Source organism: Sus scrofa, chromosome 12 (assembly GCF_054392235.1).
Source record: "Sus scrofa isolate SSC_HxYL_T2T_F1_AM1 chromosome 12, Sscrofa_HxYL_maternal_Yorkshire_Landrace_v2.0, whole genome shotgun sequence".
Classification (NCBI taxonomy): Eukaryota; Metazoa; Chordata; class Mammalia; order Artiodactyla; family Suidae; genus Sus; species Sus scrofa.
This window is the reverse complement of record NC_139394.1, coordinates 44,443,976-44,463,253: the sequence shown is the minus strand read 5'-3', so window position 1 is coordinate 44,463,253 and position 19,278 is coordinate 44,443,976. Positions and strand designations below refer to the sequence as shown.

The following is a 19,278-nucleotide window of genomic DNA, read 5'->3' as shown; positions in this document are numbered from 1 at the left end:
ACTTGGTAAGCTCATGTCCTATTCCCCAGTAGCCACCCTCTCGGAACAAGGATTCTATAATTCAGCTTTGAAGATTTCCTTAATTCATGAGTTTTATTTACTGTATACCTCTGGATACATTCTCATCCGCTCTCTCCTCCCGCCCCTTCTCTTTCTGTCTCTACCTCCTCATACTCATGCTCTGCTAAATTTTCACCCCAGTTTCCACTGAAGATGCCACGAGATTCAGTTACCTTCATTCAGGTGCCCAAGTCTAGTGGGGCCTTTGTTGACACGTGTTTCATCTTGATGGGTGACTTCTAGCCAAGCAGATCAGATTCCCTGTGCACCTAAAGTTAATCTTCAAACTGGCTTCCCAGGCTATGGAAATAAAAGGACAAGACTGCACAGCTTGAACATCCCATCAAGGTAATCAAAGTAATGGAAGAGGGGAGAGAAGACGGAAGGAATGATTTCAAAATAAAAACTGGGCTGTGCATTTCAGAAGCACTTAAGAAAACACTCCATCTGACTAAGCAGCTGATGAAGAGACAAATACCCAGAGGACTACGCCGTCCCTAAAGATTCCTGTGCTCACAGTTTGTGCTTCCCTCCAGGTTCTGCAGGAGATCACATTATAAAATCAGACCTGCATTATTTATAATAAAGTGGATAGACCCTAACACCCAGAATTCTACTGGTGTACTTGCAAATAAAGCCACAACCTGATTTCAAGCCAAACCCATGTAATAAGGAATAAAATACATATTGTTCAGGTCTTTCAAAGGTTTCTCTTGTCCCTTTTACAAGACAACAAAAAAGGTTAGAGAAAGGAACCCAAAGCTTCGTCATAGGTATTCAGCACTTGAAGAATCACAGGGGAAAATGCCCATAATATATTAGGCACTGGGAAAAAAAGCGGGGGTGGGAGGCAGTACAAAATAGCAGGTGGGGAATACACACCCAAGACATACATAGATACACAGCAAGATACAAAACACATATAGTTAAAGTCTAGAACCATTTAATAGTAGGTACTTGTGGTAGGGATGGACACTTACTTTCTGCTTTACGCATACACTTTTGGCTATTTTAGCATTTTTTTTTAATGTGCAGTGTGAGCTAATTAGCATTACCAAAAATAAAGTACCCAAGATCATGTGGACGAATAAAATGAAACAAAACTACTTGAACACATTGTTAGGGCCATTCTGTGCCAAATGTTCAAAACATTCAAGGCTACATTCATTGCAGCAAATTTACAGAGAATTAACCAGAATTCCTGGTGTTGGGACAACACCGTTCCTTCATCATCACTGGCAGTACCGAGCCACAAACAGGGCTGTGCTAGGTCCTACCAGGCAAAGGGGAAGGTGAGTGTTGGGCTCACAGTCCTTGCTTCCCCCAAGGTTAGCCCTGGTCAGACTCCCCTCTCTCAAGGACACCACAGCAGGGGATTTAAAAAAACAAGTCAACAGGAGTTCCCTCATGGCTCAGCAGGTTAAGGATTCAGTGCTGTCACTGCTGTGGCCTGGGTCACTACTGTGGTGCGAGTTCGATCCCTGGCCTGGGAACTTCCACATGCTGTAGGGGCACCTCCCTGCCCCCCCACCCCTCACACACAAAGAAGAAGGTCAATAGACCCCTGAGCACTGCCCGGAGACAGAGCCACATGGAGGGCTAAACACCCACAACTCACAAATCTTTGCTCTTTGTCAAATCAGTTTTACAAGCACATCTGAGGAACTTAAAACCCAGATACGCTACCTATTAAAAAAGTTAAAACTAAAAATGGGGACAACACCAAATGCCGGCACGGATGCAGAGAAAGTGGATCTCACACATTGCTGGTGGGACAGACTCTTGGGAATACAGTGTGGTAGTTTGTTTAAGAGACTAAAGATACCCTTGCTCCAAGACTCAGCAATTCAACATTTCTGGGCACTTAACCCAGAACTTAAAACTGTGTCCACACAAACATCTAATACATAAATGGTCATCATGGCTTTATCTGTAACAGCCCCCAACTGGAAACAACCAATAATAGGTGAATGGTTAAAAAAACATGGTACATCCATACTGCACTACTTATGCAATTTAGCAATACAAAGGAATGGGCCATCCTGAATACAACTTGGATGGACGGCTACTTCCAAGGGAAAAATGCCAACCTCAGAAGGCCACGTATTGTTATAATTCCATTTCCCTAACGTTTTAGAACTGACAAAATTATAGCAAGAGAGAAGAGAACGGGGTTGTTGGGGGAGAAAGATGTATGTGATCACAAATGAGTATTATTCATTCTATTGTCCCACCACTAAGGCGAACTTAGGAAGGTGAACAGTTTGTAACGCAAAGCACATTTCATAATATTCAGCCATCCCTACTATGTCAGAAATTTAAAAAAAAAAAAAAAAAAAAAGATTCTTTAAGCATGGGTCAGTTGCTGACTTAGCCACCGGAAATATATTTCAGGCATTACCTGTGCCTCATTCCTCCCAGTATTTTTATCTGAGCTTTCCCAGGCCCACGAGCAATAAGCCAGAGGAGGCAACAGAAGTAACTCATGCAGAGTGAACTCCTGCTGCAATTTCGGCTCAGCATGCAGCCCAAAGTGTCCTGCTTGAAATCAAAAGCATCTGAAAACTGCAGCAATTACACAAATAGATTGTGAAAGATGTGGGGCACCTCACATGTGACAGGCTTCTTACTACAAACGGTTTTTCCTGCAAAAGTCTCAGTAGCAGTCTCCAAAATGCGAGGGAGAGGTCAGTGGAAAAAATGCAAATGATGTTTCCTCTGTGATTCGCTAGGCCAGCCCTCACATGTACCAAGAGCAAGACACATTGTCTCAAGCCCAGATAACAAAGCTGTACTCCTATACTCATCAGGACTTCTTACTGAAAGTGGTCTATCACCATTTACTCCGCCCTCACGTCCAACACGGGCCCCTCAGAGCACTAACACCTACAGTCGCTTATACAGAAGGCAATTTACCATGAAGGCCTAGTGACAAACAGGAAGACACTCCAAAAGAAAAAGAAAAAGAAAACTACAAATAAATTCTCCCTGAACCCAATGCCTTAGCTGTTTAGCCAAACATGACTTTGAGGGTGACTGGGTGATATATCAAATACAATTACAATTTGATTCTTTCCTTTTGGTCATGCCCAAGGCATGAAGCTTCCAGGCCAGGGATCAAACCTGCACCACAGATGTAAACAGAACCACAGCAGTGACAACCCTGGATCTTTACCCACTGAGCCACACGGGAATTCCAAGGGTACGATTTTAGAATGAGGAACAAACTATAAAACAATTTTTCAGTGCTAGTAGAATTAAAACCAGTAAAGCAAGTAACAAATATTGCTGATATCACTCTAAAGTCACAATTTACACGAGGAGGCCCCGTGTATAAAAAGATTATTTTAAGCCTACATCATATGAAACAGAACCTATTTCTAAAAACTTACTCTGAGAAGAAATCATAATCTGAGAAGCTGACGGGGTAAGAGGCAGCTGGAGCCTGGTGGTTGGCAGCAGGCCTTTCCAGCCAGACTGCTTGGGTTCCAGCACTGTGTGACCTTAGGCCCATTCTTCAACTCCTCTGTGCCGCATCTCCTGATCTGCGGAACACAGATGGTGCCTACAACCCACAGAATTTTGGGGAGGGTTAAGAGAGCTCACACAGCAATGTCTCTGGCACATAGTAACCACACATAGTAACGACCGATCATTTTTATACAGGTAAGATAAGGCAAAAAGTACCCCAAGGCTATAATGACCAAAGTCCTCTGTAGGTTGGCACACAGCCTGAGAACACGCTAGTCTATTCAACAGTCACTAACTAGGAAAGAAAGGCCCAGGGAGCCTCATCACAGCCCAACACCCCCCCCCCATTAGAAAGATGGAGTTGGCTTTAGAGATGCTTAAAGAAAAAACCCTTGACCACTTAGACACAGGCAATACCTTTCTCCCATTTCTAGGTTTCCCAACTCTTCAGGAACAACCACAGACATTTTGGAATCGGGAACATAAACTGTTTCCAAAAGCGTCAAACAATGCTTGTCCAAAGGGCCTGATATAGCTAGTAATTTAGACAGCTGGGCTAGGAGCCACAGAAGCTGCATTTTCCAACTAGTATTGCTTTGGAACAATTGAAACTTTCTCCAGGGCAAAGTCCAGACACAGAGAGCAGTGTTCCCTGCAAACATCGAAACAGTTTCATTATTGTTTAACCACCAAAATAACAGCTCCAATAATCTATCAAGTTTGACATATCATCCAACTAAGCCATTTAAACGAGGATGCAACACATGCATGGATTTTTCCCCTGCGTTAAACCAACACTCTTTTTTTTTTTTTTTTTTGTCTTTTTGCCTTTTCTAGGGCCGCTTCTGTCGCATATGGAGGTTCCCAGGCTAGGGGTCTAATCAGAGCTATAGCCGCCGGCCTACACCACAGCCACAACAACGTGGGATCCAAGCTGCGTCTGCGACCTACACCACAGCTCATGGCAACACCAGATCCTTAACCCACTGAGCGAAGCCAGGGATCGAACCTGCAACCTCATGGTTCCTAGTCAGATTCGTTAACCACCGTGCCACGACGAGAACTCCCAACACTCGTTTTGACATTAGAGCCACAAAAACTAATAATGCCTGTTCCTAGGCTTCTTATAAAAAGTTTCTAAAGACCAAACACACTGAGGTGCCTCAAAGAAATGGCACACCCTCAAATTCTATTTTCTGTCCCCCACCCTTAAGCGTCTTTGTTACCTATAAGTAAAGTTAGAGGCCAAGTAGCTGGAAATGCCTTTCTTTTTTTTTTTTTCTTGTCTTTTTGCCATTTCTTGGGCCGCTCCCACGGCATATGGAGTTTCCCAGGCGAGGGGTCAAATTGGAGCTGTAGCCACCGGCCTACCGAGAGCCACAGCAACGTCTGCGACCTACACCACAGCTCACGGCAACGCTGGATCCTTAACCCACTGAGCAAGGGCAGGGATCGAACCTGCAACCTCATGGTTCCTAGTCGGATTTGTTAACCACTGTGCCACGACGGGAACTCCTGGAAACTCCTTTCTAATATTTAGTCAAAAGAGGTAAATATCCCTCCTGATATAGGCACCAAATGCAAGGTCTGTCAATATATTCTTAAATGTATTAGAGCTAAGTATCCTCACCAAATCCTCAAGTATTAAAATTGTGGTTCTGGGAGTTCCCATTGAGGCTCAGTGGGTTAAGAATCCCACTAGTATCCATGAGGATGCAGGTTAGATCCCTGGCCTCGCTCTGTGGGTTAAGGATCCAGTGTTGCCACAAGCTGTGGTATAGGTTGCAGACGCTGCTTGGACCTGGCGTTGCTGTGGCTGTGGCGTAGGCCAGCAGCTGCAGCGCCAAGTGGACCCCTAGCCTGCCTACGCCTCTGCTGGCCTACGCCAGAGCCACAGCAATGTGGGATCCGAGCCGCATCTGCGACCTACACCACAGCTCATGGCAACACCAGATCCTTAACCCACTGAGCGAGGCCAGGGATCAAACCCACAACCTCATGGTGATGAAAAATTCATCATGTACCATGGGTTCAGCTCCAAAAATTAAAAAAAAAAACTTATGGAAAGCATATTTTAATATCTTTTTATAATATTAGTAATATATAATAACAAATTTCAAAATACTCCCCCTTTCCAAAAATGTTTGGTTGGGAAGACCATGTGTATAATAAAACACATGTAAACCTTTACATGCTATGGCATCAGGAACTACTTTTTTGACATGATATTCAGAACTCTTGAATTCTGTACCAGTCCCTCCCAAACAAAACTAGTGGTTTATTTTTATCTGTGCTGTTTCTAAAAAGATGAAACAAGGAGGATTTCAGGTGGCTATTTGTGAGCATTTCCACAAATAACCATGCAGGTGTGGATGGCTGATATCTCAAAAAAAAAATTAGATGTAACTGTCAACATATTTTCATTTTTAATATTAATTTTGGACACATTGATATGTTGTATTAATTTTTTCTTTCTTTTTTTTTTTTTGGTTTTTAGGGCCACATGTGTGGCATATGGAAGTTCCGAGGCTAGGGGCTTAATCGGAGCTGCAGCTGCTAGACCTACACCACAGCCACAGCAATGCTGGATCCTTAACCGACTAAGGGAGGCCAGGGACTGAAGCCACATCCTCATGGATACTAGTTGGGTTCATTATCGCTTAGCCACAAAGGGAACTCCAATAAGCTGTATTAAAATTTTTAATTACCATGAGGTTGCAGGTTCGATCCCTGGCCTCAGTTGCCGTGAGCTGTGGTGTAGGTCGCAGATGCAGCTCAGATCCCGCCTTGCTATGGCTCTGGTGTAGGCTGGCAGCTGCAGCTCCGATTAGACCCCTGGCCTGGGAACCTCCATATGCCATTGGAGCAGCCCTAGAAAAGGCAAAAAGACAAAAATAAATAAATAAAATAAAAATTTTCATCAAATAAGTACAATTTAGGGATCTGATGACCATCACCCAGAGGTAAAGCTGCAGAACGATCATATTTATGTCCCCATTAACTGCTGGCTCGCCATCAGGATTCCTTAAGGGCTGGTCACCAACTGTGTCAACAGTCCAGACAGTTGGGAAACACTGAGCTAGAGCAATGGGCGTGCGGGCGATGACTCAGAGTCACCTGGAGTGCTGGGTCCAACCACGTGGGGAGGGTGGAAGGGAAGGCGGAGGGCCCCTTGTCCAGCTCTCTGGGAACATCTGGGCGCCCCTCTCCCCATCTGACCTACAGCAAACCCTGGCTAAGGTCACCTTCGGCTCTGACACAGAATGGTTATGCAGTTTCTTCCATCAGGATATGATCAAACGATAGAGGAGGGTATCTGAATCTAGTCACGCCCAAAAGGTAGAAAGAGAGGTGGACAAAAGTGAGAGAACCTGAAGGCCTAAGAATTTTCCAAAGTGGGCTGGGCAAGTCCTGGTCCCGTCCCTGCAGTTACTCCTTTTTTTTGTGTGTGTTTTTTTTAGGGCCACACCACGGCAAATGGAGGTTCCCAGGCTAGGGATCAAATCGGAGCCACAGCAACATGGGATCCAAGCCATGTCTGCGACATACACCACAGCTCATGGCAACGCCAGATCCTTAACCCACTGAGCGAGGTCAGGGATCAAACCACCATCCTCATGGATGCTAGTCATTGTTTTGCTGAGCCATGACGGGAACTCCTGCAGTTATTCCTTCTTACCCCACACCCCTTGCCCCACATTTTAATCCCTAACCGTTCCTCTTCACCTCCATAAAATCCAAATTGCCCAAACAATTGGGCTGCTGGCCTGCAAAATCAATCCTGATAAACATCCTTGACTAAGGTTTCCTCAAAGTAGCTGTACTTCAGCTGACTCATTCCTCTAAAGCCCTGGGAAACACTCCTCCCGCTTCCCCCAAGTCAGAACACTCCTTTTGTCCAGCATTTTAGAATAAAGACTCATGCTCCGGTGGATCTTCTTTCACACTAGGCAAGATAATAATTTTGCATGGTCAGGAGTTCCCTGATGGCTCAGTGGTTAAGGGCTTGGAGCTGTCACTGCTGTGACTGGAGTATGATCCCTGGCCTGGGCACTTCCATGTGCCTGAGACGCAGCCAAAAAGATAAAAAATAAAATAAAAAGTAAAATTAAAAAGCCATGTTTATTTATTTACTTATTTTGGTCTTTTTAGGGCCACACTTGAGGCACATGGAGGTTCCCAGGCTAGGGGTTGAACTGGAGCTGTAGCTGCTGGCCTACACCACAGTCACAATGCTGTGGGAGCTGAGCCGCATCCGCGACCTACACCACAGACCACTGCATCCCCAACCCACTGTGCCAGGCCAGGGATTGAACCTGAGTCCTCATGGATGCTAGTCAGATTCATTTCCACTGAGCCACAACCGGAACTCCCAAGCCATGTTTATTAATTCTACTAATAATTACTAAAAACCACTGACATTAAAAAAAATAATAATTTAGCATGGTCAAAAGGGGGTTTAATTCATTGGCTATGGACCCACTGACTCAAGACCTAGGAGAAGGTTGGAAGTCATCTGAGGATGAAGCTTGGTTATTTCTCAAGTAGACATCTTAATCACTATGAAAGTTTTTTTTTTGTTGTTTTTTTTTTAAAGGGAAGATTCACAGAAATAGCTGGAGGGACAACAGGCCTTCCTATATCATAAAATGCAGTGAATCGTGTGCCATTAAGTCTGTAGACATGTGATCAGGACTAAGACTAGACCAATTTTTCAAAGTAAATGAAAAGGGAAAAACAAGAAGAGGCTGCTCCATTTGCTTAAGAAATGCTTTTTTCTCCCCAAGTCCTTTAACATAATCCAGCAGTTGCAAATAAACAATGGTACTGATTACTGGCAAATTACATTTAACCACTCAGAGGCCAACAGAGCCTCCAGTGGGCCTAACTTCCTGTTAAGTTTCAGGATGACTAGGCAACATTTCTTCAAAGTGGATCAAGACAGTTAAAATGTTTCAGCAAATCAGAACTGGCTCCAAGTAGTTCAAACAGGGGTGAGCTTTCCCCTACCCTTAGAAAGGGCTGCCCCAGGGAGAACCGACCACTCCACAACCACAGGTATGCACTTCCAGAAAAGGCATTTGAATGTTAAACCAGGAGGTGCAGGCTTAACCTGTAGCATCAGAGGGGGCAGCTTTCAAAAGTCAAGTAACACTAGCTCAACACAACTTTTGTAAAGTTCGAATCCAGCACATGGGGGATAGACACTGAAAAAGGCTGCTGAGAGAGCAAGAAGGTTTTGCTTCTCTTTTTATAAGAGAGGACAATGGAGAAATTACCAGACCAAGGTCACTTTCCATTAAAAAAAAAAAAAAAAAAGTTAGCAGCTTTAACCAAGATTTAAAAAAAAAAAAAAACTTCATAGGTCATAACTCCATGAAATCAGGAGCGTGGTAAAAAAATCTCTCCAAGAATCCTGTAGGAAATTAAGTGTGGATTAGGATAATTAAATGTAAAGTCTCCTTGAGAGTGACTTCTGTCCCTGTAGACTAGAGCCAGTTCTTTCGTATCACAGAAAACCTGTGAAGAGGATTTGCCAAGGCATCACAGCCTTTCTACTTTCACATCAGGTCTGCAAACGCTATGATCTAAAAGGAACAGAGCAATGATTTGGGGAGAGAATTAAATCCTATGGCTTATCAGAGAAAACCACTCCATTCTCTAGTCTTTGCAAAAGTTCACATGCTCGTGTAACTGTAATATGCTTAGGGGTTTCCAAAAATTACATACATTTCCTCAAAAGAGATATAGGAAAAAATATAATCACGGGGTAAAGGCCAAATATTGTCTCTTCTGAATGCTTAAGTAGCCAATTATGTGTCTTAATACATTAATTCTGTCGAGAGAAAGAGACTATTACAGGAAAGTTGAGTAAGACATCTTCAAAAAAAATGTACCCTGGGGCCTAAGTCCATTCAGCTGACGGAAAATCACCCCCTCAAAAAAGCAGTTTTATACAAAATCTAGTATTTTAATTTCCTGGCTGCCAAGAGAAGCATATAAGGAGCAGAAATTAAACTAATTATGTCAGCAGCACAGTGAACAAAACTTTAATTCTACTACACACTAGTTTGACATTTGCTGAAGAATACAAAGGCCCTTAAGGGTAGAAACTTCTTTAGAATATAAATGATTCCCAATCGATATGACAAAAATTAGTCTGGGCAATAAACAGAGTCACGGTTTACAAGGGAAAATTCAGCCAGCATCCCTAATTCAGAATTAAAAAAAAAAAAAAAAATTTAAAGTAGAGTATGAGAAACAAATCTCTACAACGGCTTTAATCTCTCCGTGATTTCCATATGTTGTACCATTAATAGGTCCTTTAAGCCAGTATTGTACTAATCAGCTTTTTTAACATCTAGCTCACAAAAGAGCCTATTCATTTAGCTGGGAGACAGGTGTTAGCAACCAGCAACCTCTCTTAGTCTTGGGTTCCAGGGGCCTGGTCGGTGATGACTGCAGCATGATTGGCGAGTGGAAAGGGAGGCGAGAAGGAAAGAGAAACAAAAGCACCCGGGGCAGAGGCGGGGGGAAGAGATAAGGGAAAAAAGAGACGTCAGGTGCTACTTCAAGGGGCCACCCTCAAAGCCTGGTGGCCTGATCTGAGCTCCCGGGCCCAGATCCTTGAGGCAGAATTGGGAAAATGTCTTTAATTTATTCCTGCAGACAGTAATTCTGACACTCCACGCGTTGAAAAAAATGTTTTCAAATGCCCCATGACTCATTCCTCTTACCCATCTTCTCTACTTCTTCACTTTAGTCCTCACTCTTTCATACGTTTTCTAAAAAAGCTGACTGAGTAGATATTCCTGGAAAGAGATAAAGACCAGGCCGGATTTAGAAAGACATCTTAAGCCTACGGAATAAAAAACCCTAGGAGAAAGGGGGAGACGAGAACATCCATTGAGTTCCGCACAGCGTACAAAGAACAGATTTTCTCTTTTCATCCACAGAACAATGCTACCAGGTATTATTTTCATCTGGCAGATGAAGAAAATGAAGCCCACAGAGATTCAGTAAAAGGGTCTAAAGTAGCATAGGCAGGAGGTGGGATTCAAACACAGTGGGATTCAAAACTACGTTTATCTATTTCCTGAACTGTTACTTTCCCCAAGTTTAATTCCCTAACTAGTATTTCGAGCTCCCATTCTGCTTTAAATCAGACGGTTCTATAGTTCAGCAGTTTTTCTGCCTTCCAAGAACTCAGCCCAAGACCTGTGACTAAATTGTATTGCCTATTAAGCATCCATTATTTCCAATAAGCGCATCAGCTATGGAGAAATGAAACATCTGGCAAGTTGGCTGTATTTTTCAAATCCTACCTACAGAGAATTCCCAGGCAGCTCTCCTAGCCAACACGGATCAGAACGAGATTTGATGACCCATTCGGACCTCCAGTGGTTTCCACATTATCATTCATTTGTCCACTCAGGAAATAAAGGAAGCTACTTTCACCAACCCTCCCTCATGACTCGTGATAGATAATACAGCAGAGGGGGCCTCTCGGTAAAGTAATTTACATACAAGTTATAAAAGCTCTTTGTTATCTGTCATGACTAGGAAATGGGCTATTCTAGCAAATCAAGCATCCTGAATAACATAATGATGCTTTTAAAGGGACTACCAATTTATAAAGAATTTCAAGGCAGTACAACAGTGGCTCCCAAACCCGGCGGCAAATCAGAATCACTTGGGGAGCTTTGTGGACGTAGATGCCTAGAGTGGCTTTTAAAATGCAGATGCTTTGTCATCACTTATCCACTCAAAAAAAGAAGACTCCAGGAGGTGGAGCTGGGAAATCTGTATTTTTAATGGACCCTTCAGTAACTCAGTTGCAAACTGCTAGGTATGGAATCTTTTAAGGAGTGGCTGGCTTTGGAGAACTCCTTGCAATACAACACACTAAAAAAGCTAAAGCTGCATGAATACAATGTGACCTTCTTTTGATGATTCAGGAGACTTCAGGATCTCCCAATGCCACTAGTTCATCTCTCACTACTAGTAACTAGTCACTATGCTGACAAAACCAGAAGGGACGAAAAGTTTAAGATGATTTCATATTAGGAAAACGTAAGCTGGTTTTTCCAGCTTTTTACCATCAGATTTTTTTTTTAAGAGCTGTTTTTTCCCCAGAGTAAACTCGGATTGAATGCTTGCCTTGAAAAAGGAAAATGTTTAAAAACAGGCAGATTCTCTTAACCAATTCAAAACGTTAACAGACCCAGATGCCTCAAAAATGTAGAATATTCAACCTGAGCTAGGCAAAGAGGAGAACTTAATGAAGATAAAGGAGGATAATAGGTTTAAGCTAAGAATGGCATCACAGGATTCGATAAAACCACTGTCCCAGGCCCGGGACAACTGATAAATCCTGGAAACTGGGAGAGGGGAGATCTTTCAATACCTAAGGCCGATGATTCCGACCTATCTAGGCTGGCTTTGATGTGAGATAGAATAGGATATCCTATTAAGAGCCCAACTGGTCTTCAGATTTTAAAACCCCGTACATAATACAAAGTCACAAAACAAGAAAGCAAATCTGTGTGTTTGGATACAAAAATATTGCCCTTATTACTGCCAGAATCATTCTTATATAAACACAACTACTACCAATAATCAGTAACCAAACAAAAATAGTAACTAGGAACCATTACCAAACCAGTAACCATTACCAAACAATAACAGGATGCAGCTCGTCCCTTGAAACTTCACCAACAGCAGTTTAAACTATGCATTCTCATTAAACTCTAAATTATAACTCCGGGAGTTCCCTGGTGGCCTAGCGGTTAAAGATCCCGGGTTGTCACTACAGTGGCGAGGGTTCGATCCCTGGCCCGGGAACTTCCATATGACGCTCATGAGAAAAAAAGAAATAACTTCAACAGGGGTACTGCAGGGATTTTGAGATTCAATATGGAGAGTTTATATATCTTTTCCCCCAAATATAAACACTACAGCCAGTACCAGTTTAATATAAAAGTCTCTAATCTACCTTTAAAACAACAGCAGTATTAAAGGTTCTATTTTAAGAATGAAAAATCAAGGTGGAATTAGTCCCCCTAACACTCCTTAGGTTTATGTAGGTGTTTTCATCAAGTCCTGGGCACAACACTCTTACAGATGGAAGTGGCTCTTATTAAACATCACAATGGACATGTACTTAAGAGAAGAAACTCTGCCCTATTTGTTATTGTGGCTGTTTGTTTTGTCTTTTTCGGTGCTAGTAACTGCAAAATGCTTTTTCCACAATTTTAAGAGTCCTTAAAGAAGCATTCCTGTTAGATGGTGCTAAGAGTTCAACTGGCTTGGCCATGAGAAAGTTGGAAAGCAAATTAATTTCTAACCTGAGAACGGCTTTGTTTTTGTGGGTATTATTTTAGTAATTGGTTAAATTAAGTCAATTTAGAAGATTTACAACCCTTGATCACACCCAAAGGATAACAGCTGTCTTCCTGATCAATACGCAAGTTTTTAATGGGCTGATCTTCCTAAGTAAATAGACATTAAAATGTGTGTGTCCTAGGTTACATGGAAATTTTCTTCTTGCACAATCAATTTATCAGTTAGCCCTGCCACAACAACCTGCAATTGCTGTACACGGTTTTCAAACTTAAGAAAAAGAATACTTCTAAGTAAACTGTAATTTTTGACTTGTACTCTGAAGTTCAGGATTATTAGGAAACAGACCGTGAAGTTTCAGAGATGCCTGCTATCATCTGTTGCCTTGAATGCGCAAAAGAAGGCAATCAGGAAAAAAGGATAAAAAGTTGTCAAACCTGAAATGCTCTGAATGAAAAGAATTATTACTGCTAGCTCCCACCCTAGAATTCTGAATACAAACTCACCCCAGCACCATGTCCCCTGCTTACTCTCATTCCTAGAAACATATTTCAGTAAGTAGACAGCCTTAGCGACATTTCATTTCAGTAACTTGAACTGTCGCTGAGAAAACCACAACTGCTCCCCAAACGGTTGCACGACAAGGGTGACAGGAAGTCTCTGTCCCCCAAACCACCTGTGAAAGGGAGGAACTTACTTCCTTAGAAGGCCACACGGACCTGGGGATGTTTGTGCTCCAGGCTACTGTGGCCTTTAGCCGGGGTGCAAAGCGGCAATTGTGGGTAAAGCCTTATTTCCAAGCTGACAACTCTTCTTCCCTGGGGTAGGCTGGGAGAACATGGTACCCTCTTCCCTGATTACACAAGCAGGCTTTCCCCTAGAGCAAATGACAGACCAACAAAAAGGCGTGAAAATATACTGTGGTTTCTATCTTCTGCCAGCCTGAAGTCAAGCTCTGAGCAGAGAGAAGCCTGCGACGCTCTGGCACCCCGGGTCTAGCATACTGCCCCGTGCCTGGTCAAATGTCTCATGGGCAGCCAGCTGCAGAGAGGCCCCACTTCCCTCTGCATCTTAGCTACTGGCGACCTCACACACACTACCTCAAATGAACAGAAGACAACTCCCAGAAGAGGGACCACAGGACCCTGGGCGGGGCGGGGGACTCCTCTAAGAGGAGAGAACCACATCCCCAAACTTCTCCATCAAGCCTCCAAACTCCAGCCGCCTCCTTCCACGATGCTCGCAGGGCTCCCGCACCAAGAAGCAGGGTCAGGCTAGTTCCTTTAAATGAAGACGCAGGCCGCCCGGTACCTGACTCAGTTTCCACCGCTGTAAAGCAGCATCTTTCCCCCACAAGCCAACTGAATCTGCCGACGCGAGGGCATTTGGAGATATTTGAGGGTACACGTCTGAGTTACTGCCTCCCGCAGGTGAAATGCTTCCTTTGAAGAGGCTTTTAATGGGACAGGTGCGGGCTACCTTGAATGCGCAGACTTTCAGCGAGGCAGGGCTTCCCCCATCCCCTGTAGGCAGGGAGAGTCCCAGGCCGCGCCCCGCACAGAAGAGGCGCCCCCGGACCACAGTTTGGTGAGACCCGAGGCCAAGCAGCGGCCCCCACCCCGGCCTCACGCAGGACCCCACCCCAGACCGGGCGCACCGCGAATCCCAGCCCCACCGCCCCCTCACCTGCCGAGGCCGCCTGTCCGGCCCGCACCTGGGAGGGGAGGGGAGGGGCCGGATCCGGGCCGCAGACGCCTCAGGCAGGGGGGCTGCGGGCTCCGCCGCGGCCGCGTCTCCGGGGCTGAGGGGCACCGGGGGGCAGTCGCGACATCCTCACGGGCGGCCCCAGGAAGTTGCCCCCCCACCTATTCCCGGCCGCCCGGCCCGGTCGCTCCCGCCCCTCGCGCGGCCCCACCCCCGGCGCGGCCCCGCCCCCCCTCGGGAGCGCGCCTCCGCTCCTGGCGCGCCCGAGCCACCATAGAGAGGGGCGAGGCGCGCGGCGGGCTAGAGCGTGGCCTTCGCGAGCGCCCCCTGGCGGAGCCTAGGCCGCCAGAGGCCGGGCCCTCCAGGTCGGGGCCTCAGCTGTCCCTGTTGCTTTGGTCACACTGCACTCTGCACGAGTAGCTGAAAGGTCCAGGTACACGGTCCAGCTTGGGGACCCTGAGCGAGTCCCATAACATTTCAGAACTGGTTTCATAATAAAAGTTTGAAAGTTGCCTCGCTTGCATATTCCATCGTTCCTCACTGCAATGGCTATCCGCAGGTGATGGTCCCCAACATACAGTGGAAGAAACCCAGGACCCTCAGGGTTCACTAGCTCATTCAAGGTCCCATAGCTGGAAGGTATTACAAGGCAGATCTGGGGACAGCAAGACCCATGTTTGTCCTGCTCACTCTATGGCACCTCTAGAATTTTCCAGCCTAAGCCCCAAGGGTTAGCTCTTTGTACATTAAGAAAGTGAGGAAAAGGGGGGGGCGGCGTTCCCTTAGTGGCTCAGCGGGTTACAAACTGCCAAGTATCCGTGAGGATGCAGATTCAATCTCTGACCTTGCTGAGTGGGTTAAGGATCCAGCGTTGCCAAGAGCTGTGGTGTAGGTCCAGACGCAGCTCAGTTCCTGCCCTTGCTGTGGCTGTGGGGTAGGCTGGCAGCTGCAGCTCTGATTTGATCCCTAGCCTGGGAACTTCCATATGCCGTGGGTGCGGCCCTAAAAAGCAGAAAAATAAAAATAAAAAAAAAGAGAGGAAACTGCTCAGAGGAAGGCCCGGATGGAATGAAGATGACTGAGAGGAGGAGTGCACCTCGGCCATTCATTAGCTGCTGTGTACATTTTGGCAGGTATTCAACCCTTCTGAACTTGTTCCTCCTCCCTGAAGAAACTGGTATGGTTGTGTGAGGCAGGTTTGTATGAGGATTAAATAAGCTAATAAATATAGAAGTCCTTAATTAACCATAAAGCACCAGGGTTGCATGGAGGGGGGGGGATCAATAACCAGTATGGGCTAAGATAAGGACTATCACAGGGAAAAGTGAGTTAAAATCAATATCGTTTATACATGCACACTCTGTCACTTTACAAGTATTATTTCCAACCTTCACAGCCCAGCAAATTAATGAAGATCTGTGTGGTAAGAAATTTACCCAGGGAGTTCCTGTCGTGGCTCAGCGGAAACAAATCTGACTAGTATCCATGAGGACACAGGTTTGATCCCTGACGTCGCTCAGTGGGTTAAGGATCCGGCATTGCCGTGAGCTGCAGTGTAGGTCACAGACACAGCTTGGATCTAACAGGGCTGTGGCTGTGGCATAGGCTGGCAGCTACAGCTGCGATTCCACCCGTAGCCTGGGAACTTCCATATGCCGCTGGTGCGGCCCTAAAATAAAAGAAAGAGAGAGAGGAAGGGAGGAAGGAGGCAGGAAGCGGAAGGAAAGCTGGAAGGAATTAATTTACCCAAAGCCATAAGGTTAGGAAAAGGACGAACTGGAATTTGAAACCAGGTCTTTCCCCCACTGGAAATGCATGGAAACACTGGCCTGCTAGAGGCCACTCACACCTGAACCAAGTGTGCCCATCTTTTTCCTACCTCGCTGTTTTGGTAATTTTCCTCAGTGCAGTCAATGCTCTGTCTTCTCTGTTTCTCACCAGGGGCTTAGTTTCCCCCATGAAGCATGTGCTGTTTCCACTTTTCCCTTCCCTGACTCCATACTCTCTTTTATATGCCTGTAGCATATTAAAGTTCCCAGGCCAGGGATCAAACCTGTGCTACAGCAGCAACCGGAGCCACTGCAGTGGCAATGCCAGATCCTTAAGCCACAGTACCACAAGGGAACTCCAAGCCACAGGCACTGAAAGGGATTTGTGACCCATGAAGAAGGCACAGCCCTCTCCACCCAATCTTTCCTCCTGATGTTAACTATAATCATAGAAAGGTAACAGATCCAGAACGAGGATGGGGTGAGATCCAGAGATATCTTTTTGTACACTTAGTTTCCAAGCTGAGTGCTCAGTTCCGAAAGGGAGGCACTTAAGCCACTGATTGGCCTAATAATTGGAGTTGGAACTCACGGCATCCTGTAGAAATCATTTTTTCTGGGCCCCCTGGTCCATATTACAGCAAAATCATCAGAATGCTGCTAAGTAATGTGCATGTCACTTAAGCGAGGAAGGCTCGGAGCTATATTCACACACACTCCTCCTTTCTCCACCTTTAGGATTATCTGTAATCACTATTTTTCACCTTTATCGTGCCCTTCCGCAGATACACTCAATAATGTACCCATTGTGCAAGTAATGTGAAATCCTTTTCAGAGAGCAATAGTATTTAGTAGTAATAAAACACTAATTTGTCTACCAAGTGACACATTGATAGGCGCTGTTTACTTTGACGTATTTTTATTATTTCTACTCATTCGCTAAGTACTTTCCAATACATATTTATGAAGCACATGCCTTTCTCCCAACAGCAATGAAAAAATAAATCATATTATTTCTTTTATTAGCAGCAGCATGGCTTGTAAGTCTAGAGCCCTGATTTTTGTTACTTTGGGCAAGAGCCGGAAGAATGAATGGTGATTGAGCACCTACTAAGTGCCAGACTCTGTGAAAGGCACTTTACATAAATTATGTTTAATTCCCGAGACATATATTTTACCAATAAGGAAAATGTAATTCCCCTGCAACATATATTTTACCAAAGAGACAAAGACATTACCTTGTCCAACTAATGTGGCCAGAAACGGCCCAGTGGGTATTTTTTTTTTGGGGGGGGGGCCCACACCTGCAGCATATGGAGGTTCCCAGGCTAGGGGTCAAATTGGAGAACTGCAGCTGCCAGCCACAGCCACAGCCACATCAGATCTGAGCTGCATCTGCAACCTACACCACAGCTCACTGACCCACTGAGTGAGGCCAGGGATTGCACCCCCATCCTCATGGATACTAGTCGGGTTCATTACCGCTGAGCCACAACAGGCACTCCCTCCTGGCTACAAAGTTTTAAGAGCACAATGCAAACGTGGGGCCCTTGTTCAAAAGTACTAGGAATTTCAGGACGGCAATAGCAGAGCATGGGCTCTGCACAACTGCACTGGTCAGACTACCGTGAAGCCAGCCTGGCCTGAACAGAAGGAAGCTGTCTCCAGGTATCCTGAGCCTTCCAGTGATGTGAAATAGGAGGCCTATTATATGCCTGGGGAAGTCTTTGGTGTTTTACAAAAGCTGTATGACCCTAAAGCAATTGTATGCAGTAGGTATTATTTTCCCTATTTTCCAGTGGATGAAACTAAGGCTTAAAGAGGCTGATTTGTCCAATGACATACAGTAAGTGTCAGCGCGAAGGCCAGGTTAGATGAGACGTAAATCTTATTGCTTGATGTTGTATCCTTTTCAGCATATGCTTATTGGCTTCTGGCAAAACTCAGGTTTATATTGCGACTGTGACACTCAGAAACCAGAGAGGCAGGGAAGAGCTAGGATTCAAAGGCTACTCAAGGAGTCAAGCTTGTGGAGCAGCCGAAGTGCACCTACACAGCTCCGGGATGCATGGAACCTTCCACTGGCTAGCAGAGACTTCTCCGTGTGCCAAACAGAAAGGCCAGTATCTGGCCTCCTTCTCCAGGATAGAGAGGAAACACAAGGAGGTCTTCACCTTGGAAACCGGCAACTACAGGGAACCTACAGCATCTTGCTTAATGATGAAATATTGCAAACGGCTCGCCGGAGTCAGGAACAACCCGAGGACGATGACTCCCGCTGCGTCTGTTAAACTCAGCACGGGAAGTGAGTCAAGCCAGTGCAGAATGACAGGAAAACATGAGGGAAACACCTTTTTGAAGGTAAGCTTGGATGGATAAACTGCCAAGCTCTAATTTAAGCTCCATACATCACAAAGCCTTCTTCAGTGCCTATCCCCAGCAAGTGGAGAGTTTTCACTCTCCCCCGTGTGAAACTCCGTGCCCGAGCACAGTAAAACCTAGTTGGAGGAGTTCCCTTCGTGGCTCAGCAGTTAAGGAACCCAACAAAGATCCATGAGGATGCAGATTCGACCCCTGGCCTTGCTCAGTGGGTTGAGGATCCGGCCTTGCAGTCAGCTGTGGTGTCGGTTGCAGACAGGGCTCAGATCCGGCGTTGCTGTGGCTGTGGCGCAGCCCAGCAGCTACAGCTCCAATTAGACCTCTAATTGGAGATCTAGCCTGGGAAGCTCCATATGCCGCAGGTATGGCCCTAAAAAGCAAAAACAAAAACATAAAAACACCTAGTTGGAATGTTCATCTAAATCCCTTATCTCCTGCTGGCTCACATCTCAGGGATTCACAGGCCCTGCTGTCTTTTATTCAGCTTTATAGTTCACCTTGACACCAACGCTACCTCCCTTCTTTGAGTGAGATGTCATTCTCATAAATTTCC

General features: G+C 45.3%; 1 protein-coding gene across 39 annotated transcripts in view; it reads right to left on the bottom strand.

Annotated features, from left to right (window-relative positions):
• Window positions 1-14,735, bottom strand: part of RFFL (ring finger and FYVE like domain containing E3 ubiquitin protein ligase) — a 76,154-nt gene extending 61,419 nt beyond the window's left edge. For 6 of the 39 annotated variants that reach the window (XM_021067423.2, XM_013981148.3, XM_084985178.1 and 3 more), the window contains exon 1: window positions 14,560-14,735. Coding sequence is in view for 8 of the 39 variants with exons in the window: in XM_084985146.1 (XP_084841272.1) it covers window positions 3,453-3,468 (16 nt within the window). In the remaining 31 variants the exon portion in view is untranslated. Of the gene's footprint in view, window positions 1-233; window positions 361-3,452; window positions 3,626-3,948; window positions 4,139-10,268; window positions 10,344-10,856; window positions 10,968-13,570; window positions 13,751-13,973 lie in introns of those variants that run through there. The other 33 variants (XR_014821392.1, XM_021067421.2, XM_084985157.1 and 30 more) reach the window with 20 other exon arrangements.
• Window positions 14,736-19,278: the final 4,543 nt, after the last annotated feature.